Raw genomic sequence first — 26,851 nt, forward strand, 5'->3', positions numbered from 1 at the left:
GATCAGGACTAGGTTGTCAAGTGCTATATCATGTTTGAGCTCTAAAGCAAGTTCATATAAAAATATCCATCTGGAGCTAAAATAGTATATATATATATATATATATATATATATATATATATATATATATATATAAAGTTATCTTTGATGTTTAAATTTCTTCATAAGTTTTGTTTTACTCTCTCTTGTCAACGATTTGGTTGGTGGATCAGCCCATTTCTTACTTAGATCTCATATATATTATAGTTATAGTTCCATTTGCAATTAATTTTCTTATATAAATACGCCTTAAGCTTATATGTCTTGATTTTCTATTTGTGAACTACACACATGGTAGTTTCACTATTAAAAAATATAACTGACATAGGTTGTCACAACTTTAAATCTAATGACATGTTCCTCAGCCATTCCGCTTCTTTCCCACCCTTAGAATAAATATTTAGCTTGAAGTGAATTTATTATCATTAACACTCCAACTTGCATAAGAATATCGTTCTAATACAGTAGGAAAACCGTTATAACAAATGCCTAAGTGTTTTTTATATGTCATCTTGCAGCCTCCATGGTGCTTTGCTTTTGGCAAGGATCTTGTTGACAACTAACAGTGAGTCAAGTTCCTGGGGGAGACTATGAAAATTTAATTGCATGCAGCACCATTCAATCCCCTGTAAAGTTGCCTGCACTTCAGAGGAGTTGTCAGTAAGGAATTAAACTGGTCAGGCAAAGTATCACGATCTGAAATTTCAACTTCGGGATTATAATGGCGTCCAACGTTCACCTGCTAGGCAAGCCAATATTAGCACACAACTATTTATTTTAAACAAATTTTAAAAGCAGTTTAATAAGTAGTAAAATTGTAGAACCTCAAAATGATATAATATACTCCAAACGTCGTCTAGTCTAATCCCGGAATCTGATGTCTCAAGTACGTGAGCTACTAAAATTGCTACAACCAATGTCTGAATAAAAATACAATTGTTTGAATGAAATGAAACAGTACAAAAGATAAAAGGAAAGTGACTTCAGGGTCTGCGAACGCTGTGCAGCTCTACCTCAAGTCTCCGGATTAATAGAAGTCCGAGTAATGCCTCCATTAGCTGGGACCGATACCAGAATCTACACAAGAAGTGCAGAAGTGTAGTATGAGTACAACTGACCTCATGTACTCGGTAAGTGCCGAGCCTAACCTCGACGAATTAGTAACGAGGCTATAACAAGGCACTTACTATACACATGTACGAGTATATGTAAAACAATAGCAGAAATAGAAAAACAAGAATTAACATGAAAACTGAAATAGAAAATACATAACAAAGAACCCCAGAATAAAATCTATACTCAATTCCTCAATACAACACGGATATGGAATCAACAATTAAGAACAGTCAATTTGTCTTCTCCGTTGCGACACACAACCCGATCCATAAATATATATACAAATATCAATCACCATTGCGGCGTACAACCCGATCCCAAACAACAATATCAATCTTCGTTGCGGCGTGCAACGCGATCCCAAATTAATAATACCAACATCCATTGTGGAGTGCAACCCGATCCTAAATAACAATACTAATATCTGTTGCGGTGTGCAACCCGACCCTAAATATATAACATGTAACTGTAAAGCTACAACCAACTACGGAGTATTTCACAATGAAACGCAATAAGGGAATTAAATAAATAAAGACATAAAATGGATAAAAGTGGTTATCTAACAACATAAAAAACATAAGGCAAGTAAAGGTAGTCAATAATAAAGACAAGAATGCATGGAAACATATAGATAATTAAGGCATGTAACAAATAAAAGCATGAATTTAACAAGGCAAGTAATAATTAAAACATTTAACACGTAGTAACATGGAGTAAATGAAGGCATGGAACAAGAGGAGACAAAAAATTGAGTAGCCCATCCCGCATGCTTAACCCATGATAACGTATATACACACATCACCTTGCATATACGCCGTCCTCGCACATAAATCAAGCAGTAAATAGATCAATCAAGTCCTAATTCCCTCAAGTCAAGATTAACCACGAGACTTACCTCTTTCCGGAATCAAGTCAATAATCAACCATGACTTTTTCTTTAGAATAGGCCTCCTAACCGATTGAATCTACCCAAATATAGTTCAAATAATTCAAAACAAGTTTTAGAAACTACCCATGAGAGAAAAAGATTCAATCTTTAATGAAATTAAAAAAGTTAACAAAAATTAAACCACGGGCCCGCTTGGTCAAAATTCGAGATTCGGACCAAGTTCTGATTACCCATTCACCCCAAGCTCGAATACATAATTTGTTTCGAAATCCGACCTCAATTCAAGGTTTAAAACTTAATTTTACCAATTTTCAAAATTATACCCAAAAACCCCAATTTCTACTTTAAAATCACTAAATTTAAGGTTGCAAATCAATGGGTGATTAAGAAAATACATCAAAATGAGTTGAAAAGTACTAACCAATGAAGTTGGGATGCAAATCTCTCTAGTCCGAGCTCTAGGTTTCAAAAATGGTGAAAAATGAAAATCTCTCTAGTCTGAGCTCTAGGTTTCAAAAATGGTGACAGATAATGAAATCCCGTTTTTTCATATTTTATTTTACTGGGCGTCAAGTGCTCTTCGCGTTTCCGGAGCACATGTCGTGTTCGTGAATCACACAGGCCACTTGGCCTTCGCGTTCGCGAAGGCATTCCCCAGCCAAGTCTGCCGCGTTCCCGAAGGGTAGTCCCCTAAAGTGTTTGCGTTCGCGCCCTATCTCTCGCATTCGCGTAGAGTATCCAACCCCAGCCCCAAAATTCCCCTTCGGAATCGTGAAGCACTGATGTACCAGCAACTCAACAAGTCCAAATATGGTCCGAAATCAATCCAAGACGCACCCTCCCCTTCCCCCGGTCCCCAATCCAAACACGCACACAAGTGTAATAACATCACATAAACTCGTTCGCTATCTCAAATTATCAAAATAACATCAAATAACAAGAATGAATCATCAAAACTCAAGATTTCAACTTGAAAACTTATTTTTCACAATCTTTTACATTATATGCCGAAACACACTCGGATCACCCCGAACCCCAAACAAACATGCGTACAAGTTCAAAAATATCATACGAATCTACCGGAATTGTCAAAACAGCAATCTGAGATCGTTTACCACAAACGTTGACCGTGATAAACTCTACCTTTATTTTTAGTCAAAAAATCACTTTTTCTTCAAAATATTACGTAAAAGCTTTTCGAAAAACGTCACGAACCATGCACGCAAATCAAGAAATATCAAATGAAGCTGAAAGGTCTCGAAACACAAAAAATTAAGGCTAGTACTCAAAATGACCTATCGGGTCGTTATATTTTCTACCTCTAAAAGAAATGTTCGTCATCGAATGGACATAGAAAAATACCTGGACTGGTAAAAAGGTATGGGTATCTACTCCGCATATCGGACTCGGACTCCCACGTAGCCTCCTCAATCGGGTGACCTCTCCATTGCACTTTCATAAAAAAAATCTTGGATCTTAACTTTCGAACCTGCCGATCTAGAATAGCCACCGACTCCTCCTCATAGGTTAAATTCTCATCAAGTTGCACCATGCTGAAGTCCAAAACATGAGACCACTCCTCGTGGTACTTCTGAAGCAAGAAAATGTGAAATACTGGATGTACTCCTGCTAGTCTAGGAGGCAATGCGAACCTATAAGCAACCTCCCTAATTCTCTCCAAGATCTCAAACAGGCTAATAAACTTCGGATTCAACTTCCCCTTTTTCCCAAACCGCATCACGCTCTTCATAGGCGACACTCGGAGAAGAACCTTCTCACCCACTATATAAGACGCATCTCGAGCCTTTCAATTAGTATAACTCTTTTTGATAGACTGAGCTATACGAAATCTCTCCTTAATCACCTTAACCTTTCCCAAAGCATCACGAACCAAATCATTGCCCAACAATCTAGACTCTCCAGGCTCAAACCAACCAACCGGCCAACGACATCGTTTCCCATTTAAGGCCTCGTACGGAGCCATCTGGATGCTCGACTGATAGTTTTTGTTACAGGCGAACTCCGCTAGAGGTAAAAACTAGTCCCGCTGATCCCTGAAATCCATAGAGCATGGCCGCAACATGTCCTCCAATATATGAATAGTGAACTCGAATTGTTCGTCTGTCTGAAGATGAAACAGTGTACTCAACTCGACTCGCGTGCCCAACTCATGCTACACAGCTCTTTAAAATGCAATGTGAATTGTGTGCCTCAGTTAGAAATAATGGAAATAGGCACGTCGTGGAGACAGATAATCTTCTAGATGTAAATCTGATCCAAACGCTCTGAAGAATAGGAAGTCATCACCAGAATGAAGTGTGAGGACTTAGTCAACTGGTTTGCTATAACCCAGACTACATCATATATCCTCAAGGTCTGTGGTAAGCCTACCTAAAAATTCATAGTGATGAGCTCCCACTTTCACTCCAGATTCTCCAATCTCTGAGTCAATCCACCCGGTTTCTCATACTCGTACTTCACCTGTTGATAATTCAAATACTGAGAGACGTAAGCAAGAATACCTTTCTTCATCTTCCGCCACCAACAGTGTCGTTTTAAGTCACAGTACATCTTTATGCACATGGGTGAATAGAATAGACTGTGAGCCTCCTCAAGGATCAACTATCTCAATCCATCAATATTTGGAACACAAATCCGGCCTTGAAGCTGTAGAACCCCATCATCTCCAATCAAAACCTCCTTGGCACCACCCCGCTGCACCGTATCCTTCAACACCAATGAGTGAGGATCATCAAACTAGAGAGCCTTGATACGCCCCAATAATGATGACTGTGCCAGAACACAAGAAAGAACTCGACTAGGCTCCGAAATATCCAACCTCACAAACTGATTGGCCAAAGCCTGAACATCCATGTCTAGTGGCCTCTCATCTACCGGCAAATATGCCAAATTGCCCATGCTCTCAGCCTTCCTACTCAATGCATCGGCCACCATATTAGCCTTCCCCAGATGATATAAGATGGTGATATCATAGTCTTTCAGCAATTCTAAGCATCTCCGCTGCTACAAATTAAAGTCATTTTGCTTGAACAGGTGCTGAAGACTTCGATGGTCGATATAAACCTCACATGGAATGCCGTACAGATAGTGCCTCTAAATCTTCAGCGCGTGAACAATGTCTGCCAACTCTAAATCATGCACATGGTAATTCTTTTCAAGAACCTTCAACTGACGAGATGCGTAGGCAATCACCCTACCGTCCTACATCAGCATCGCGCCAAGCCCAATACACAATGCATCACAATACACGGTATAAGATCTTGAACCTGTAGGCAATACTAACACTGAAGCTGTAGTCAATGCAGTCTTGAGCTTTTGAAATCTCGCTTCACACTCGTCGGACCATCTGAAAAGAGTACCCTTCTGGGTCAATCTAGTCAAAGGAGCTGCGATGGATGAAAAACCCTCCACGAAACGGCGATAATAACACGTCAAACCCAAGAAGCTTTGAATATTTATAGTTGATGAAAGTCTAGGCCAGTTCTGAACTGCCTCAATCTTCTTCGCATCCACTTTACTCCCCTCACTGGACACCACATGGCCCAAGAATGCCGCCGAATCAAGCCAAAACTCGTACTTGGAGATTTTAGCATAAAGCTTATTTTTCCTCAAAGTCTGGAGCACGATCCTCAATTGCTGCTCGTGAACCTCTCGACTGCGAGAATATACCAATATATCGTCAATGAACACGATGATGAAGGAAACAAGATACGGCTGAAACACGTTGTTCATCAAGTGCATAAAAGGTGCTGGGCATTGGTCAGCCCAAAAGACATCATCAGAAACTCATAGTGACTATATCGAGTCCTGAAAGCCGTCTTCGGAATATCTGAAACCCGAATGTTTAACTGATGGTACCCCGACCTCAAGTCAATCTTCGAGAATACATTAGCACCCTGGAGCTGATAAAACAAATCATCAATACGCGGTAGTGGGTACTCGTTATTGATAGTAACCTTGTTCATGTGATCATCTAATATCCATCTCACTCAAGCTTTGAACTCTTTGAAAACATTTCTGTCATTTATCATGTAGTTTATACAACCATTATCAATCATCCAAAAATTAAATTTCTTGATTGAAAGAAAAGTTGCCACAAACAAGTGATCTTCTTTTTCTTCTTCATTGGAGAACTTGGGCAACTGCTTCATGCTTTTGAAATTTTTCTTTGCAAATTACAGCTTCATGACCAAGTTGATTGTAGATTTTGCACTTCGCATCTGGCCTCGTCCAACAATTGAATGGTAGAAGACCTTTTTTGCCACAATGTTGACAAAGTGAGTAATATTCTTTGCATTATTACCCTTACTTTGAGTTTTATGGTTGGCTGCCAAGACTCCTTTATATTCTTCCTTCAGATAATTCTAAATTTGTTTTGCTTATTTGAGTGTCATAACTCTCGTGAAAGTTGTTGCAGACAAACCAGCAAATAAAGTTGCTTTTGCCTTTGATTTCCTAGTTTATTTTCCTTGTGAGTCTTGATCTTGGCCACGGTAGGATTGTTAGACAGTAGAAGAACATCATAATCCTCTTCAACACCTCTCAAAGATCTAAAGCCTCCAAGTAAGTCTTCAATTTCACTGCCCACAGTTGGTAATTTTCACCATCAAAGATTGGAGGAGCCAATTGGAAAAAACTCGTCTCAATCTCCATTTCACTCAAGAATGTTTTTTACTCAGGTCCCTTAAGAAGATGGCTACGATACCAGTTATATCAAGAAACTAAAGAAAATAATAAGGGAAGATTACAGAAAAATAAAAGGAGTATACTGGAATAGATATAAAAGGAACTCTAAAGAACTTAACCTGAAAATTCTAGGTTATTTCACTGCATCTGGACTATAATTTATAAGAGAACTACTAAATCTGTTGAAATAGCAAACTCCTAGAGACTAGTTCAAAAATGTTTTTTTCAAATTCAAACTAAATTAGTGAAGTAAATAACTCTTAAGGTGAACGTAAAATAATTTACTGAGAGCCACTTCTAAAGTATATTTTTAATAGGTTACCATAAGCAAATACATGATTCAGGGTCTCAGTCTTAGGTTGTCTACATCATGTACACATAGAAGTTACATGTAAATCCAATCTATGCATAATGTCATCAAGTGGTAGCTTCTTTATAAATGTTCTCCAAGAGGCAAAGGATAATATACATTAAAAGGAAATTCCTTGTCCTAGAGCTTTGTTAGAAGAGGATTGTGGTTGTTCTTTTGTCTGATGAACCGAAAGGCAGAAAAGCAAGTGAATGTGCCTTGGGGATTTAAGGTCCAGATTGCCTGATCTTTGATTGCTATGTTTCTGATCTCCATTTTTTGAATCTCATGAAGACATGTGGCGGGACAATGTTTTCCAGGAGCCTAGAGATCCAAACATGATTGTTCAAAGAGTCTTCACCTAGTTGTTTCCTAGCTTTCTTGTAGAAGTATTGAGTTGGTTGATGGGATCAATAGTAGACCATCTATCTCGCCAGAATAGGCTGTTTCCCTCATTGATTTTTCAAAATATATAAGAGTTCAAATTTAATTAGTCCTTGAGTCTACAAGACTTTTCCAAATATTGTAGTCTTTAGGCGCTAGAATATTGGAGATGGTATTAGATCTAGGACAGTGTTTACTCTAAAGAACTTTGGTCCAAAGGTTGTCCTCAACTTTAAATCACCACCATCTCTAAGCAGCAGAAGATTCACATATGTCCTTAAGCCTTTTGAAACCAACTTCACCTTCCAAGTGAGGATATATAGCTTATGGTGGTCCACGAGTTTCAATGATACTTGTTATTTCCATCTTTGTCCTCCAGAAGAAATTAGCAAGGTAAGAATATATCCGAATCATAGTTTTAGGAGGGGCCAAGGCACCAAAACAACAACAATATCATATCCAGGCATTAATTGCCATGTGGGAAATTAGGAACATAAAAATAAATAACTAAATTAATATAAATAAAAAAGCCATTAACCTCCTTATTCCATAGGCAATTTGCCAATTAATTAAGTAAATCGTCAAACAAACCCGATGTGGGTAGGAGAGGAGCGTTTGTCATTAACTTTTGCTTACATAATGCCAAAAAAATGAAGCCAGCAATATAAAGTAGGTAAGGGGGGGAAAACGAATCAAAGAAGATGGACACTAATTCAATATCCAGTTTTAACAAAAAAAATAAAAAAATAAAAATCAATATACGGTAGTTAACAAAATAGAGAAAAGGAAGAAAAACTAAAATAGAGTGAGACTATAAACTGAGGTCAATTGTTCATCATGAAAAGCAGAAATCGAGGTGTGTACTCTATGAAGTCCAGAAAAGTTGAGCAAAAAACAGAGAAGCAACAACCAGTAGCATTTTCACACTTGAAGATCTCATCGAGTACCCAGCGGAACTTGATGCTCCTGATCCTGAAAATTACAAAAATAGATTCTAAATTATTAGGTGTAAAATATTTAACATATAATATATAGAGACTTGACAACTCCTTGTAAATATATGGATATGCCTAGTGCAGAAAATATATGAAACAACAATTGTTTCCAGGCGCGTTACATTGTATTTTTCTTAAGTTTAAGTTCATCCGTAGAAAATAATTTTTTGTGCAATAGAGAGTTCTTTGTAAGTGCATATCCCAAAACTCAAAGTATTACTCCATTATTTTGTGAGATTTGTAGGAATTCAAATGTTTGAACCAAGGTGGACGAAAAAGGAGAAAAAAGCCAGGAGAGATCATACGGATTCAAATGTTAGCAAAGACCCCAAAAAAAAACATAAGGTGATTTTTTCGTAAGCTTTTGTAGATAGAGTTACTTAGAGTCTAGCATATAAGCTCTTTGAGTTTGAAAGTTGGCAAAAAGTCATGATTTTGGATATCTTTATGTCCCAAGTCTTATGTGATATGATAAAGACTGCATGAATAGTAGATGGATTTACATTCATTACGTATTTGTTTTTGTAAGAACAAGTTCGGATGATAATGGAAGAATAGCGGGTGTTTTGGAGCAATACAAGAATGAAGAAACGAGAAAGAAAAAGAAAAGCTAGCTTGTCCTAAGCTCGTGCTTCGCGGGAGAGGTGCACAAGCAAAGGGGCTGGCAGCAATGCGAAACAGTGAACTGAGGCACATAGACGAGGACAAGTGGAAGAAAAAAAAAGAGTTGGGTCGCGCTACCAATCTTTAAGATTCCTAGCATTGATACTATTATATTTTTAAAGTTATATTATATTTTTAAAGTTATAGATTCATGTATAGATCTACTATTTACTGCAATTTAAAGGAATTTTTATATAAATTTATGTTCCGCATCGAAATTATATTGAGTTCAGATGAACTTAGTCACTTAAAATTGCATCTAGTTTTGGAGTTACCGATATTAAACTTGTGCTAATAGGAGGTACTACATCCGTCTCATATTATTTGTCATGATTCTTTTGTACACGCCTCTTAAAAAAAATTAATTAGGATGAGATTTTGACTACTTTACCCTTATTCATGTCTTAATATTTAATCTTTTTTCATTGGTATTTGAACAAAGTTATGTGTCTGTAGCTTTCAAGAATAATTATTACTAAGGGTAAAAAGGGAAAAAGATAATCAATAGGGGGAGGGAGTAGCAATTATCCATGGGATTACTCAAAGATGGCGCTAATAACTAGACCGGACGCTACTATTACTAGAAAAAAATGTAGGAAAAAGCGATGAATAGTTGAGAGAGAAACGTACCCTTGAGACATCCCATGTAATTAACAGGCTGTCCACATCTAGCAGGCAACATTTGAGCGGCGTTAATGTCAATCCCAGCTTTCTCCGCTGCATTGCTGCCTTTGATACTTACCATTTGACACAAGCATTCAGGCATGTTCTTTATCACATCTTTTAGTGGATTGCAACAACTATCTGGTGGATTCCCTCTTGTTCCATTCAGGAATTTCATGCAAGGCAGCAGCTTGTTTATGCACTTCCTATCTTGACCCTCAACACTCTGACTCTGTACCATCAGCAGCAGCAAACAAATTGAAGCTGTTTGATATAATTTCATCTCCATAGATTTGTTGCTGTTTTATTACCAGAATAACAGAGATCGCTGCGCTGCAATGCGTGTCTATATATATTTGTATTTGTTTACTATTGATTGAGGTTTTGACTTTTTTTTGGGGGGATTTTTGACTTAAATGGTTAGAGTTGGTGATCTGACAGTTTCTAGTTAGGCAGAAGTCGATATACCAGCTGATAGATAGATAGGTTGAGCTACTATTCCACCACGTTCTAAACTACTCCTTCCGTTTTAATTTAGATTAGTTAATTTGACTCGGCACAAAATTTTAAGGAATTTTTTTTTTGAAGCTTGTGGTCTTAAAAGCTTAAGAGGTAAAAGCTTTGTGAGGCCATGACATTTGTGTGGTTATAAAAACTTCTCATTAAAAGTTAAATGAAGAGTTTAAAGTTAAATTACTTCTAAATTTAAAAATATGTCATTTATTTTAAAACATACTAAAAAGTAAAGTATTTCATGTAAACGGACGGAATAATAAATTAATCTATAGCAGGGACGGATGCATAAGATTAGCTATGGTTCATCGGAACTAAGAAGTTTTGCTCGAACTGTCAATATATGAAGAAATAATTGATTTCGAACCTAATTAATAAATCAAATGAATTATGGAGAACCTCGAATACAGTGGCGATCCACCCTTTAGGGTAGGGTGGTATGGCACCCGCTACGTTGGTAAAATTATTATATATTTATGTAAAAATTTTCTTAAACGAGGTTAAATATTTAATCACGCCATCCCTAGTTGCAAACAAGACAAAGGTGCCACAACCGGTAGACTTTTTAAAAAGTTTTTCTCGTGTGTAAAATTCAAGTTCGAATTTATCTTAAATCTTATCTAAGTTTCCCTTTTTGTTCTTCATTTTATTTCCTTTGTCCCAATCATTTTCCTTTTTGGCTACCTCCTAATTTTCTATTTATCGTTTATTATTTTTTATATTTTTTTCTATATTCTATTATTTTAAGAGCCTCCAAAATTTAAAATTTCATAAAATAAGCATCTCTTAATCTCAAATCTTTTAATTTTTTTCTTTCAAAATAAAAAAACTTGGGTCTTATACGAATTTTGGATTGAGATCACCTTTAATTTTTATAATTTTTTTATTATAACATAAAAATTTGTGCTATTCTATAATTGTAAAATACAACTTAAATCTCTTTACTATTAAATTATGATGAATATTTCGCAAGCATTGCCTAGAAAAATATGAGATTTATTATTTTACTTTTTGGGATCTTGTAGTTTATCTAATTCTGCATTTCTCATGAGGTATAATTTATCTATTGAAGATCTTTTTTTATTATTCTTTTTCTGATTGGTGAAATTCCCTTATTGAATATGTTATTTTACTTGTGCAGATTTATTTTAGCATACAAAAAAGATGAGTTCCTAATTAAAAATATTGATTTTACTTGTATTGTTAATAATGAAGGTGTGATTCCTTCTTTAAAATGCTAATTACATTTGTTTTTTGATGTTTGAGATGTAATTTTTATTTAACAACAACAACAATATATCCAGTGAAATCTCACAAGTAGGGTATGCGATCGAGATGTAATTTTCTTATTTGCAAATAAAAAAATGCCAATTAAAATGCCCGAATAAACTAAAACAAATAAACTGAACAAGTGTTCCGAACAAACTCTATATTAATTATTACAAAGTCTACATTATAGAAAATTATGACACTCGCCATCTTCGAATCCTAGATTCGCTTCTGCTCGAATACCCATAAGATTTAAATTATGTATTCGTTTTTGAATTCCAGAGAGATGACTAGTAAAGTAAGTAAATGTTTTCACAATGTTAGTGTATTTTTACACGTTGTTAACTTACCATCTTTTGCAGGTCAGAGTTCATGAATCTATAGGAAGTCACTTGCAATTGACTTTTAACTGGCAATATAGTTCAAAAATATTTTACACTGTCGGTGTAGGGTAATTATATGTATGTATTGAAAAACTGGATATACGAAAGATTTGAGTAACCATCATGAGTTGTGATGGATGGGATGGATAGGAAGCCTTCACCCTTAACCAAAGATTTAGAATTCGAGCCCTGAGTATGAAAAAAATTCTATTATGGAGTGCTTCCCCCTTAAATGGACCTTACGCAGTGAAAATAGCACGGACTAGTCAGTTTTCTGACTGGTAATTGAAAAATGAAAAAAGTCTAAATATGCACTTGTACTATATGAAATTGAGCACATTTGCTCTTCGTTAATACTTTAGCTCAAATATACCCTTACCGTCATATAGTTGGTCCATATATGCCCTTAGAGTTACACAGTTGGTCCATATATGCCCTTTTCAAAACGGAATCCACCCAAACTAATTAGCTCTTTCGTTAATTGTATTAAAATGTATTACAAATACTATTTCCTTTTTATTAGTACTTTTTTTCTTTACCTTTCTCTTTTCTTTCTTTTTTTTCTTTTCTTCTCTTTTTTTTTCCTTTTTCTTTCTCCCTTATCCGATTTCCTCCATTACTGATGTCTTCTTCATTTTCATCACCAATTTCACTTGACAAAACTCATGAATTCCAATTACTAAAAAAATTCTCCCATAAGAATATTTTTATAGATCATATGTTTGTCAATTTTTTAATTTTTACTAAACATATATTTAATTCTAAAAATTTTAATAAAGTAAGATTGAAATAATATTTATGTAACAAAAAATCAGAAAAATCCAACAAAACCGAACAATCCAAACCGATATAATTGGTTTGGTTTTGATAAATATGAACCAACCCGTTCCATGTACACCCCTAATTTATATAGTTAATAAAAAAATAGAAAATGTCCAACTGAAAAAAAAAAAAAAAAGACTAACAACTCAAATTTATAACACTACAACTTGAACTCTAGACTTTTAATCATTAAATTATCTTTCTGGAAACAATTTAAATATTTTGCTCTTTTGAGTATTTTTAAAGGTTGAGATGTTTTTATTATTTTAAGGTTTAAACCATAATTTTTGGAACAATTTAATTTCATTTATTTGGAGGGCCAGTGAAATTGGAACTTGATTATCTTATGGGAGAATTTTCTTAGTAATTAAAATTCATGAGTTTTGTCAAGTGAAATTTGTGACGAAAATGGAGAAGACGTCAATAATTGAGGAAACGGATAAGGGAGAAAGAAAAAAGAAAAAAAAAAGAGAAGAAAAAAAAAAGAAGAAAGAAAAGAGAAAGGTAAAGAAAAAAAGTACTAATAAAAAGGAAATAGTGTTTGTAATACACTTTCATACAATTAACGAAAGAGTTAATTAGTTTGGGTGGATTCCGTTTTGAAAAGGGCATATATGGGTCAACCGTGTAACTCTAAGGGCATATATGGACCAACTATGTGACGGTAAGGACATATTTGAGCTAAAGTATTAACGAATGGCAAATATGCTCAATTTTGTATAGTACAAGGGTATATTTGGACCTTTGCTCTTGAAAAAAAGTGAGCATTTGCAAAATTATTGAAAAATAGCCACTATTTTGCTGCAACACAGAAAGTTCCAGCATAATATACTGGAGATTGGTGCACTTGTGTATAAACTTCCAACATATTATGCTGAAACTCCAACACACGAAAAGTTCTAGCATAATATACTCGAAATTGGAGCAATTGTGTATGAACTTTCAGCATATTATGCTGGACCAGTATATTATACTGGAACTTCAGTATATTATGCTGGAAGTCTAGTATATTATGCCGGAACTCCAATATATTATGCTGGAAGTCCAGTATATTATACTGGAATATTTTTCGGATTTCAAATAGTGTTTTCGTTCAGATTTATCTTTATATGAAAAGTGGCTAAATTTCGATTACTTTTGAAACTGTGGCTATTTTTCAATTACCACTTGTAAATCTGACTATTTTTGAATTTCACCCTCTTACGCGATGCGAATCCGAATATAATCGGGCTCGGATGAAGCTCTTCTCCATTTCTCCAAGTTCCTACATGATAGAACTACATGGCATAAAAAGGGTAGCCCGGTGCACTAAGCTCCCGCTATGCGCGCGGTTAAGAATTTAAAAGCTAAGATTTAATTAACCAAAGTAAAGCTCTAACTAGGGGTGTTCAAACCGAACCGAAAAACCGCACCAAACCGAAAAATCAAACCAAACCGATTAAAAAATTCGACTAGGTTTGGTTTGACTTGGTTTGGTATTGAGTAAAAAAACTCGAACCAAACCGACATATAAATATATAATTTTTATATATGTTTTTAAGACTTTATATTGAATTTTCTTTAAAAAATATTGAAATATTTGGGATCCTCTCATGTGTTAACCTTGAAAGCGTACATTAACGAAATTATTATTAGACGACTAAGAAATAACTATCATGTATTACTAAAAAAATTCTTCGATTAGAATATTTTAATAGATCATATGTTTGTCAATTTTTTCAATATTTATTAAATATACATTCACTTATCAAAACTTTATCTATAACTTTAACAAAGTAAGATTGGAATAATATTTATGTAACAAAAAAAACGAAAACCCGAAAAACCCGACAAAATCGAACCAATACAAACCGATATAGTTGGTTTGGTTTGGTTTTGATAAAAACCGAACCAACCCGGTCCATGTATACCCCTAGTTCTAACCATGGTAAGGATAATTAATAACTTCCATATATTTGCTCCAAAACGTTTTAACAATCCCATAATTCTAATTTCTAGCTACACATTATCGCTTACCTAAAACCTTTCCTCTCTTTCCTGGCCTTTTTCAATACGTCATTCTTTTTGCTACTTTCTACGAAATCTTCTTATATTCCTATTCAAAGATGAGAACCATTAGAAGTCCAACCAATGAATTAAAAAAAAAAAAATTTAATATTTACCAGATAAAAAATTAAAAGAATCCGTATGATATTAAAATTTTGTACATCACAAAGAATTATTCCAAATTTGCAATGTCAAGAAAAGGTATCGACACATATAATCTCGAATTTTGAACTCTTGTATAAACTCAATTCGTGGACTTGGCCTTGCCCTTCTCCTTGTATAGGCGGTTGAGGTTAAAAGCAGGGGTAACCAAAGTTCAGAAAACTGAAAAAAGAAAAAAAAAAAAGAAAAAAGAAAAAAAAAGATTTCTTGGAAAATTAAGAAATTGATAAGGAAATTCTAATTATCCTGTATGGAAGTAATAAATTATTCTAACTATAGTTAGGGTCTTGTTTTAGTTAATTAAATCTCAACCTTTAATTCGTAACTCTGCCACGTGGCTTCCATCCAAGTAGAAACTTGGAAAAAACTCCAATGCGGGGATCAGAGTGAATTTGAGCAGTTGACCTAAAAAAACTCTAGTCTCTTCTACCGACAGGGCGGCTCTAACATTGTTCCAGGTAAGGCTTTTGTCTTGGGTCCCCATTTTTTAGAAATAATAGGTTTATAGGTATTTAAAAAAATAATATTTTCTATTTTTCATATAAAAGTAGAGCTTTTCTATAACAGTTGCCTCAAAGAAAAGAAATTTTCAAAATTATAATTGATAAAATCGTACCTGAGATTAACAATGTCTCAAGATAGATTAAATGGATTGACTATATTATCAATTGAAAATGAATTATTAGAGGAAATCGATTATAAAAAAATTATTAATAATTTTTAAAAAAAATTTAAGCAACACATTAAACTTTGGCTTTAGGCCACATATATGTTTGACCGCACATGTCTACCGATCTAGCTGTATGTATGTGCGATTTCATTATTTCACGCCAAATATAGAAAAATGGTTTTGGTAAACAGAATTGATCTGAATCTACTAGAAACTGAGAAGTTATCCAACCAAACAAAAATATATAATTGTGCAAATCCTATAACCATTGACTTCCGTTAACTTATAAGTTTCATTGCTTAGCCTCATAAGTGGCACAACTTATTAAAAGAAGCAGTACTAGCCCAATCTATTGCTAATACACCTGATACAACAATTTTGTACGTCGAGTGATATGATACACAACAAAGAGGAAAATTTTTAAAGTGAAATTTCTCAGTAATATCCAGATCCATTTATTCCAAGAAAGAAAGAAAAATTACCAAATTCCTGGTCACACAAAATTAATTTTGAGAAAAGAAAAGTTTAAAATTTAATATTTTGATACATCAACCCTCGGTTCAGTTTTTTTCTAGAATATCATGGTCTCGATTTTCGAAGTTCCAGCATTATGAGTTAAATAACGAGAAATAAAAAACAAAAGGCACGGCAGAGTTGGAGACAAAATTGTTACGAAAGCTGAAGCTCACCAGCTATGGCAGAACGAATAGAGGGAAGAAGAAAGAGATAGAGAGATACAAATACCCGACTAGTCATTTTGAGTTCTAGCGTTCTGTTTTACGATTCGAGACTTCGAGTAGCTTCATTTGATGTTTTATGACTTGTGTGTTTGTTTTGTTTTGATTTTCAAAAGGTTCGCTAGTATTTTAGAAGAGTAATTATCATTTTGGAAGCTTTAAGTCGAAGGAATTGACCAAAGTTTGACTTTTGAGTAAAAGGATTCGGAATCATATTTTGATGGCTCCGATAGATTCGTATGATAATTTTAGACTTGTACGTACGTTCGGATTTGGTTTTTGAGGTTCTTAGAAGAATTCGACACCATTTGTCGAAAGTTGACAATTTGAAGAACTTAAGAGTTCATAAGTTTGATCAAGAGTTGACTTTGATATTATTGGACTCCGGTTGGTGTTCCGAGACTTTGGACATGACTATATAGTTGAATCTAACTTATGTGTAAAGTTTGGAAGTAATCCGAAGTGTTTAAGTGTGATTCAGAAACTCTTTTGAAAGAATAAAGATTTAACAACTTAAGAGAAATTCTATTCGGTTTGAGCTTCGATTCTTTGTTGTGATATCCCCATAGGAATTTGAGCCTTTGGATAAGTCTAAATAGGGTATCTTGACTTGTAGGAATGATTGGATGGAGTCCCGGAGGGTTCCGGTGAGTTTCAACGCATTTGGAGCAAGTTTTGAAAAACTTGAAGTGCTGAAATTCTAATTTTCTTCATTAAATCCGGCTTCAAGAGAAATCGTTCAAAATATATAAGGAATTTGGTTAAGATGCCTCGTTGAAAGTTGTATCTCTTTGAATCTAGTTTGCAGAAATTTAAATTGTTTGTCATTCCGATATCTGTACAAAACGTTATCACTATTTTAGTGAAGAAGGACAATGCTGTTATTTTTCTGAAATTTTTTTGCACTTGCATATTTAATCCCATTTAGTACTTGCACTTTATTTTTATTAATTTGGGAACTAGAGAGCTTGGATTGAGGTAATGTTTGAGGGAGTTTTTATCTACTTCATTGGGGTAAGTAAACTTAACTCGAATTTATGATTATAACATGAATCTATCATTAATTTTGGCTCTAAAACAAGGATCTTAAAGAAGTAAAGAGGGTTTTGGCTTGAAAGATAAGAAAATATATTTTGGAATTTTGAACACCGATTTGAATTCGTATTTGGAAAGTAATCACATACTTGGACTCGACAGGTTATGGGTCATCGAGATTTGGTATTGGTTTCGGATTTCGGGCACCCGAGACCCATATTGACTTTTTGGGAATTCATCAAAGATTGAAGTATTATTGATTGAGATTGCTTCCTATAGCATTGTTTGACTTTCTTGGATGATGTTTGGCTTGGATTTATGTGATTGGAGGGATAGTCGAGGTTTTGACTCGATTTGAGGTTAAGGACTAGTCAGATAAGGTAAGTGCCTTACCTAGCTTTGGTTTGAGGGAATTTTTTCTGATAAATGACGTTGTTTGCTACATGCGGGGATGGTGTATATGCAATGTGACAAACGTATATGCATGTGCCATGGTTATTCAATTCATGTTCAGGGGTAGATGCTAGATTACTTTATGCCTTGTTTGATTGTGTATTCTACTTGTTCTATGGTTTGCTCAATTGAATGACTACGTGAACACAATGAGCCATGCTAGAGTTAAATGTTGAGGTTAATGATACCTTGCTTTGATCATGATGAGATATTCTCGAGATTATTGATATACTTAATTTAGACGTAGTCACACGTATATTATGAATATACATCCGCACTTGTTATTCTTATACTATGCCTCAAATTTTTGTATGACTACGTGAACCTCTTGAATCATTCTAGAGATCATATGTAGGTGTTGATTTTCTGTTTGAACATGATACTTATTATTTTATGGCGTACCTGCCTAAACTAAGCTATAGTTATACACTTCACACATTCATACACCTCAGCATGTTATTTTTCTTAGTCAATGAGTCTATGATTTGATATTCGATGTTCGTATACATGCTTGTATGTGCTTTCTGTGAGATGAACTTTATTTACAACATGTGAGTGCTCCGTACAGATTGAATTATTATGGCACGTGAGTTGTCAATGCGATTGTTATGATCATAACACGTGAGTTACCCGTGTAATTATTATAATTATGGCATGTGAGTTGTCCGTGCAGCGTGTGGATAAGGATCCATCACCTAGGGTCGTCCTCTCATGTTTCTCTCTTAATGACGTACACACATACTATTGAAAACTGATCAATGGTTGGACATTGCGTATCTTCTCTATATGCAAACTCCTTGGATGTATACATAATGTTTACCGCATATCTTCTCTATATGCTAGCTCCGGAATGTATACATGTCTTTTATGAATATCTTCTTTATATGTTGCTTTACTTGATGAAAAGATTCACGGAACGTATCTTCTCTATATGTCAGTCCGTGCAACTTGACTTGTTTATTCATGCATATCTTCTCTATATGCAACTATTGACGTGTTATTTGATATCTTATGCATATCTTCTCTATATGCTGCCTTAATTGATGACATAATTCACGACACATATCTTCTCTATATGTCGATCTGTGTAACTTGACTTGTTTAGTTATGAATATCCTCTCTATATGCAATTATCGGCAGATTATCTGATGTCGAATGCATATCTTCTCTATATGCAGAACTATTTATTTGTTTGTGATGCTTGGGTATATCTTCTCTATATGCAACTATTGACATGTTATTTGATATCAAATGTATATCTTTCCTATATACCAAATTGTAGTTAGTTTATGATACTTATGCATATCTCTCTATATGATAAACTATTAGTTTTTTACATTATCTATGCATATATTGTCTATGTGCACCGATGGCTTTACCTGCACTTCATGCTTAGATTACGGTATTGTTGTTGTGTACATGTATAATCTATTTAGTTGCACAGTTTAAGTAAAATGAGTATTTTTTGACTCAAAAATCTCGTCACTACTTCACTTAGGTTAGTCAATATACTTATTGAGTACATGAGATCGGTTGTATTCATACTACACTTCTGCACCTTGCGTGCAGATTTCGGAAATAAGCTACTGTAGATGACGAATGCTAGCATAGAGAATGTACCAGAATTCCAGATAAAATCTATTACTTGTTCATAGTAGATTAGAATTTGTACTTCTATTACGTATATTCAAACATATATTGTATTTTCTTCATACCAATGTTGTAAATCTAAATCTTAGTGGTTTATGACTTGTACTACCAATCCCTGGGATAGTTGTATGGATTTCCCACCATTTTATTTATTTATTATTGATGATCTTTTATTCTAGTTATGTTATTTACTTCTTGGCTTACCTAGCATGTTGCGGTTAGGTGACATCATAGTTAGGTGAGATTTTGGGTCATGACAAGAGAGAAGAGTAAAGATACTATAAAAGAGAATAATGTTATTCACTTAATAATATTTAGAACAACAACCAAGAGATATATAACCAAATCTGACATTGGATTCCCTATTATTACTCTAACACTGACACCTATCCACAATCCACTAACAGAATTCTTGGACTTAATTGAAATAGCAATACTAATCTAGGGAACTCAATTTTCATAATTTAATACTACAAATTGAATTTAAACATGGACCAACTATAAAATTAAAAACTTCAGAAAATCCTAACAATCCATCCTCCCTCAGAGCCTTGTCCTTAAGGTTCATCAAAATCTGGGAACTGAGACTTGATAAAATTGTAGTCTTCCCAAGTAGCTTCTTCAGGTAGTAAGTTGGCCCACTGATAAACTTGAGTTGTGTATTTGTTCCCCTTTTTTCTCCTATCTAGTATAGCAACATGGTCCACCAAAGGTTTTCCCTCTAGAGAACAGATAGGTGGATCAATTGAAGGCATAGTCTGAGGTCTCACCTTCTTCTTGAGTTGAGAAATATGAAATACATGATGTATCTTAGCTGAAGGGGAAAACTTCAACTTGTATGCAACATGTCCAACTTTTTGAATAATCTGCTAAGGGCCACACAACTTGGAAGCCAACTCCAAACTCCTCCTTACTGCCAAAAATATTTGTTTGTATGGTTATAGCTTCAAAAACACGCAGTCACCTACTTCAAACTCTCTCTCTCTCTCAGTCCTCTTCTCATCATCATACATTTTCATTTTATTATGTGCCTTTTCCAGATTTTTTCTATCACTTGTCTTTCCTTAAGTATCTCATCAATAGAAGCTACTCTGGTATGTGCAATCAACTCAAAGGATAATTATGGAGGATCATAATCATATATTACCTTGAAAGGAGTCATCTTCAATGAGATGTGGTAACTACTATTGTACCCGAACTCAGCTAAAGGCAATCATGTATTCCATTCCCTAGGCTTATGTATTGTCATGCACCTCAAGTAGTTTTTCAGACACCTATTCAACCTTTCTGTTTGTCCATCCATTTATGGGTGATAAGCAGAGTTATAAAGCAGTTGCATCTGCAAATTCTTGAAAAGTTCTTTTGAAAAATTGATGATAAAAAGCTTATATTTGTTTGAAACTATTCTCTTAGTCAAACATGTAACTTATAGATTGTATCCATGAATAACCTTGCCACTTGAGATGATGTGAAGGGGTGAGCTAAGGAAAGAAAATAGGCATATTTGCTATACCTGTCCACTACTACTAGATTAGTGTCCTAACCTTGATATTTTGGTAAGCTCTCAATGAAATCCATTGAGATATGTTCCTATGCCTTCTCAGGCACAAGTAGTGGCTGTAGAAGCCTAGGATAGGCCACCTACTCATTTTTGCATCTCTAGAATAGCTCACACTCTTGCACAATTATCTTCACATCCTTGATCATTGAAGGTCAATAGAATACTATCTTCTCTCTTTGGTATATATCCATCACACCTGAATGTCCTCCCAATCAAGAGTTGTATATAATTGTGATTAATTGATGTCTTATGTTCCCATGATTTCCAATCCAAAACCCTGCTATAGAGTGATATCTATAATAATAGTTGGATTAGTGGTGAGATTAAATATAGGTTGCATCACTTCTTGCTTTCCTTCATAACTTGCCACCACTTCTTCAAACCATTTGGGCTACAATTGACTTACTACAAGGCATTGTGGTTGGTTGCCATCCTATTGTATTTCACTTCTCTTTTATAGGGCATCAACTACAATGTTTTCTACTCTCTTTTTATAGTGAATTTCATAGCTCAATCCCATCAGCTTGGTTAAGCCTTTGTGTTGCAAATAAGTGATAATATTTTGTTCCTGCAAAAACTTCAAGTGGTCAATTTTAATTATGAAGCGGCGTGGGTGCAAGTAATGCCTCAACCTTTCCACTTCCATCAAAAGAGCAATCGATGTTTTATCATAAGTTGATAGCCCTTGATACCTTTTGCTTAAGGACTGACTCATGAATGCTAGTGGCCTCTTTTCTTGCATCAATACAACTCCCACCCCAGTGTTGCATGGATCTACTTCAAGAATGAAAGGCTTGCTAAAGTAAGGTCGGGTCAATACTGGAGCATTGGTCATAGCCTTTTTCGGTTGCTGAAAGGCTGCAGTTGCTTCAAGACTCCAATTGAAGTTTCCTTTCCTCAATAAATTAGTTAAAGGCCAATTGAGTTGTGCATACTTCGTAACAAACTTCCTGTAGTATCTAGTCAAACCTAGAAAACCTCTCAGCTCCTTCACAATTGCAGGTTGTGGCACTCTAACATTAAAATCACTTTCTTGTAGTTAGTGCTTACACCCTTTCCTGAAATAATGTGCCCAAGATACTCAATTTGTGGTTGAGCAAAGTCACACTTACTCCTTCAGCAAATAACTGATTCCTTTTCTTCAGCTGTAATACTACTTCAAGGTGCTTCAGGTGATCTTTTATAGTCTTGCTATACACCAAAATATCGTCAAAACACACCAATATAAACTTTTCCAATTTCTCTTTAGAAAGTTCATTCATTAAGAATTGGAAATTAGAAAGAGCATTTATTAGTCCAAATGGCATGACTCTAAACTGCCACAGCCCATGATGGGTTCTAAAGGCAATTTTGTGCTCATCTTCAACATTCATTCTCACCTGGTATCCAGCCCTGAGATCCATCTTAGAGAACACATTACACCCATGTAATTCATCCTACAGATCATCAATCATAGGGATAAGAGAATTGTTTTTAACAGTCAAGGCATTCAACCTTCTATAATCGACACAAAGTCTCCGAGTAGAGTCTTTCTTTTTAACGAGTAAAGCAGCGAGAGCAAAGGATGAATGACTGAAAATCACTATTTCTACCTCAAGCATATCATTTATGATTGAATCTGTTATATTCTTTTGATTTTAAGAGTACATATAAGGTCTCAAATTAAATAGTTGTGCACCAGGAACCAAGTTTATTGCATGATCACAACTCCTCTTACGTAGCAACTCGGTTCTTGAAACACCTCCATGTAAGTTGACAATATCCTTTCCACAACAGGATCTATCAGCTCTTTTCCAGTTGTTGTATTCCCAGAGTTCTTCATACATATTTCAGCCATCACCTTACAAGTTTCACACTGCAACATTCTCCCGAGTGCTTCACTATCAATTGATGTCACTTCAAGCTTCTCATTTATGCCCCATAAGGTTACAATCTTACCTTCCTTTTGAAAGGATAAGTTGCGTGGCTGGGTATTCAGTACTATTAGAACAAAAAGGTCAAGCCATTCCATCACTAGGACCATATCACAACCCCCAACCTTCATAAGCTTAATATTGAATGAAAACACTTCATCTTGCATTTTCCAAGAAAATAAATGGCATTCCTTATTGCAGTACATGGATTCACCATTTTCCACCAATACTTTTAAATATACTGTAGTAGGCTACACTTGTAACCTTAATTATTTGGCCATATAAGGATCAACAAATGAGTGGGTGGAGCCACTATCAATTAGCACAGTTAAGGGAATCGTTTTAGCAAAGCCAAGTAACTTAATGATAAAATGACATCTACAAAATCCTCTATCTTTGGTTCACCTTCCACGAGTACCCCCTCCATAGCACAGAGAGTCTTGGCTTGACACACATGCCCTGGGTAATACACGTCCTTACATTTATAACACATACCTTATTTTCTCAAAGCTTCAAAGGAATTTGGTTTGAGGGGAACCCTAATATGTGGCATTTGGTTTGAGTAAGTGATTCTCAAAGGTTGGTTAGGAACTGATAGTGTTACTTGTTTGGGACTTTGGGGGGATCTAGGATAGGTGAGGGCTAAGGGTCTTGAGTTAGTTATGTAATAAATAGGTTTGGAGGGAATGAGTGAAGTAAAGGCTGTAAAAGACTCCTCATACAATTTAGCAATCTCATAAGCATCTATAATAGTTGAGGGGTTATCTCGTTTTACTAGTGGTTTCAATTTAGGTTTTAAACCACTAATACAACTAAAAACAAAGTGGGTGTCATTTAATAATGGATTGATAATGGTCATATAACTAGTGAGTCCCTCAAATCGTTCTTGATATTGATCCACACTCACTAACTTCATAATTTTGTTAAATTCTTCCACTATATCATGAGGTCTAATGTTCCCAAACCTCCTGCACACCTCCACACATAACTTTTGCCAAGTTACTTGTAATGACCCGACCGAACTTAAGCATTTTCATTTGGTAGCTTGTGATTTTAAACGTAAAACTCATTATTGTATGGCGTACTACTCACCTAATCTGATATGTAGTTATACACTTTCAACATGCATATATCTTAGCATGCTACGTCTCTTAGTCCATGAGTATGTGATTTGATATCCGTTTATTGTATACATATATTCTTGTATATTCTTTCTATGTGATGGACTGCATTGACATCACGTGAGTAGTCGGTGTGGGTTAGGTTATTATAGCACGTGAATTGTCTGTGTGGTTATTAGGATCATGGCACATAAATTGTCCATGTAGTGGTTATGAATATGGCATGTGAGTTGTCCATTCAGCGTATGGATAAGGATCTATATCCCTAGGATCGTCCTCTCATGTTTCTCCTTAATGACGTACACACATATTATGAAAAACTGATCAGTGGTTGGATTTTGTGCATTTTCTCTATACAAAACCCCCTTGGATGTATACATAATTTTTAACTGAATATCTTTTCTATATGCTATCCCTAGAATGTATACATGCCTTTGGTGCATATCTTCTCTATATTCTACTTTTCTTGATGTAATGTTTACGGCACATATCTTTCCATGTTAATTCTTGTAATTGACTTGTTTACTCATCCATATCTTTGTATATGATACTATTGAAGGTTACTTGGCATTTCATGCATATCTCCTCTATATGCAATTATTGGCGGTTATTTGATTGGTCATGCATATCCTCTCCATATGCTGCTTTGATTGAAGATTTGGTTTACATCACATATCTTCTCTATTTGTCAACTTGTGTAACATGGATTGTTCATTTATGCATATATTCTCTATATGCAATAGTTGATGATTTATTAATGCTAGATGCATATCTTCTCTATATGCTAGACTGTTAGTTGGTTTACGATGCTTGTACGCATCTTCTCTATGTGCATCGATAGACGCAACTATACTTCATGCTTAGATTTCTATATTGTTGCTATGTACATGTTTATGCTATTGAGTTGAACAAGTTAAGTAAAGTGAGTATCTTATGACTTGAAAACCTCGTCACTACTTCACCAAAGTTAGTTTTGATACTTACTGAGTACATGTGGTCGTTCGTACTCATATTACACTTCTGCACCTTGCGTGCATATCTTGGAGCCGTACTGTTGTGGATGATTGAGGTTAGCATTGAAGTTGTACCAATATTTCAGATACAAGCAACCACTTGTTCATGATAGTTTAGGATTTGTACTTCTGTTTATGTATATTCAAACATATATTGTATTTTCTTGGTACCAGTATTGTAGATCTATATCTTAGTGGCTCATGACTTCTACCACTAGTCCTTGGGATAATTGTATGGATTTTTGCTATCTTATTTATTATTTATTGATGATCTTACATTCGAGTTGTGCTATTTATTGTTTAGCTTACCTAACGGGTTGGGTTAGGTGCCATCACTACTAGGTGGAATTTTGGCTTGTGACAAGTTGGTATCATAGCTCTAGGTTCATAGGTTCTACGAGTCATGAGCAAGTGTCTAGTAGAGTCTTGAGGATCGGTATACGTACATACTTATTGTCGAGAGGCTACAGGGCATCTATGAACCTTCACCTTCTTTATTTACATTATCATGCAACCTTGATTCAGCTTGAAGCCTGTATCTTCAATGTTTTTTTCATTCACTTATATATAATGTTGAGCACTCAGTATCAGCTATGCACGAATGGCTTGTGATGTTGTGGATGCGGCACGAGATGTGTTTCTATATTGTGAAGGTAGGTCAGTCTAGAGGATTTGAGGCCAGGTTTGCACCACAACTTGGACTCGGTAGATTAAGTTGTATGAGTATGTGCCTTTGGACTCTTATGCCTGGTAGTGTATCTAGGAGTGGGATTGATAGCACAGTGAGTGGCAAGATAGCTATGTGATGAGTATTATATGACTGAATATTGCGCTTAGATGGTTTGGATGTGCGGAGAAGGATTTTCTTGGGATGCAAAGGGCTATGGATGCTTGATTTTTATCTTGATGTGTTGTATAGTCTTAAGATGTCAATGTGTCGGTGCATCTTTCAGTTGTTTGTTTGAGGAATGAATTGGATTCTTATATCTTGTTGATAAGTGTAGACTCATGAAGACTAACTGAGTGCATAGTAGTTGTGACCATGGTAGAGTCATAGGAAGATGTCGGTTTGAGGCTTAATATGTGGGTTATCTCAAGGGATGAGGTTTGAGCTTGTGTGCTTCTCATGAGGCTTCTATAAAGAGTTTTCCTTCTATCCAGTGGAATGCATGTATTATAATTAGAGTTCAAATAGCTTGAGGAAGTTCCCAAGAGTGTCACGAGGATGAGTATACACTCGGTGGATGTTTTGGGAGGTATGATGACTAGTGCTGCATGAGCCTATGAGGAGATTAAACTAAGTAACAGTGCAAGATTGTGGTAGTTAAGAAAGAAGATTATTTTGGAATATCAGATGATGTATTTTGTGGCTTTGAGCCAAGTGGGAGAGTCTACAAATAATGACAAGGTCATTTGGGCACATGTTGTTGTAATTTTCTGGATTAGGGTAGACTTGTAGACCGGTTATGACTTGAAGAGGATGTTTTCTAGGATGATTCGATCAAGGAATTTGCTGGATGCATGTTGTTCTATGCTTTATAGGTATATGCAAATCTTGGGATGATTTAGGTTTGTTATTCATTGTGGATGTAGTGTGCAAGGAGAAAGGATTCATTCGATTGCTTAAGGATGAGGCTGCTTCTTAAAATATTTGTATGATAATGGAGCACAAGTCTTTCGGCAAGTATTGGCTACATT

The 26,851-nt window shown here is 35.2% G+C and overlaps 2 protein-coding genes and 1 long non-coding RNA gene across 3 annotated transcripts; all 3 read right to left on the minus strand.

The window, feature by feature from the left end:
* Positions 1–796: 796 nt before the first annotated feature.
* On the minus strand, positions 797–2,100 carry LOC138896504 (uncharacterized). The gene is made up of 2 exons (XR_011409755.1): positions 2,051–2,100; positions 797–1,116 (listed from the first exon to the last, which is right to left on the minus strand). It is a non-coding gene; the product is annotated as an uncharacterized lncRNA (long non-coding RNA).
* A 6,093-nt stretch (positions 2,101–8,193) lies between these two features.
* LOC104108768 (non-specific lipid transfer protein GPI-anchored 30) lies at positions 8,194–10,244 on the minus strand. Its single transcript, XM_009617886.4, has 2 exons — positions 9,773–10,244; positions 8,194–8,456 (listed from the first exon to the last, which is right to left on the minus strand). Exons 1-2 carry the CDS (start codon positions 10,092–10,094, stop codon positions 8,350–8,352), a joined length of 429 nt encoding a protein of 142 aa, XP_009616181.1. The 5' UTR covers positions 10,095–10,244; the 3' UTR covers positions 8,194–8,349.
* Positions 10,245–20,102: 9,858 nt separating this feature from the next.
* On the minus strand, positions 20,103–20,558 carry LOC138895650 (uncharacterized). The gene is made up of 2 exons (XM_070180360.1): positions 20,514–20,558; positions 20,103–20,411 (listed from the first exon to the last, which is right to left on the minus strand). The coding sequence occupies exons 1-2, from the start codon at positions 20,556–20,558 to the stop codon at positions 20,103–20,105; spliced, it is 354 nt and encodes a 117-aa protein (XP_070036461.1).
* Positions 20,559–26,851: the final 6,293 nt, after the last annotated feature.

This window comes from Nicotiana tomentosiformis, chromosome 7 (assembly GCF_000390325.3).
Source record: "Nicotiana tomentosiformis chromosome 7, ASM39032v3, whole genome shotgun sequence".
In the NCBI taxonomy this organism is placed as follows: Eukaryota; Viridiplantae; Streptophyta; class Magnoliopsida; order Solanales; family Solanaceae; genus Nicotiana; species Nicotiana tomentosiformis.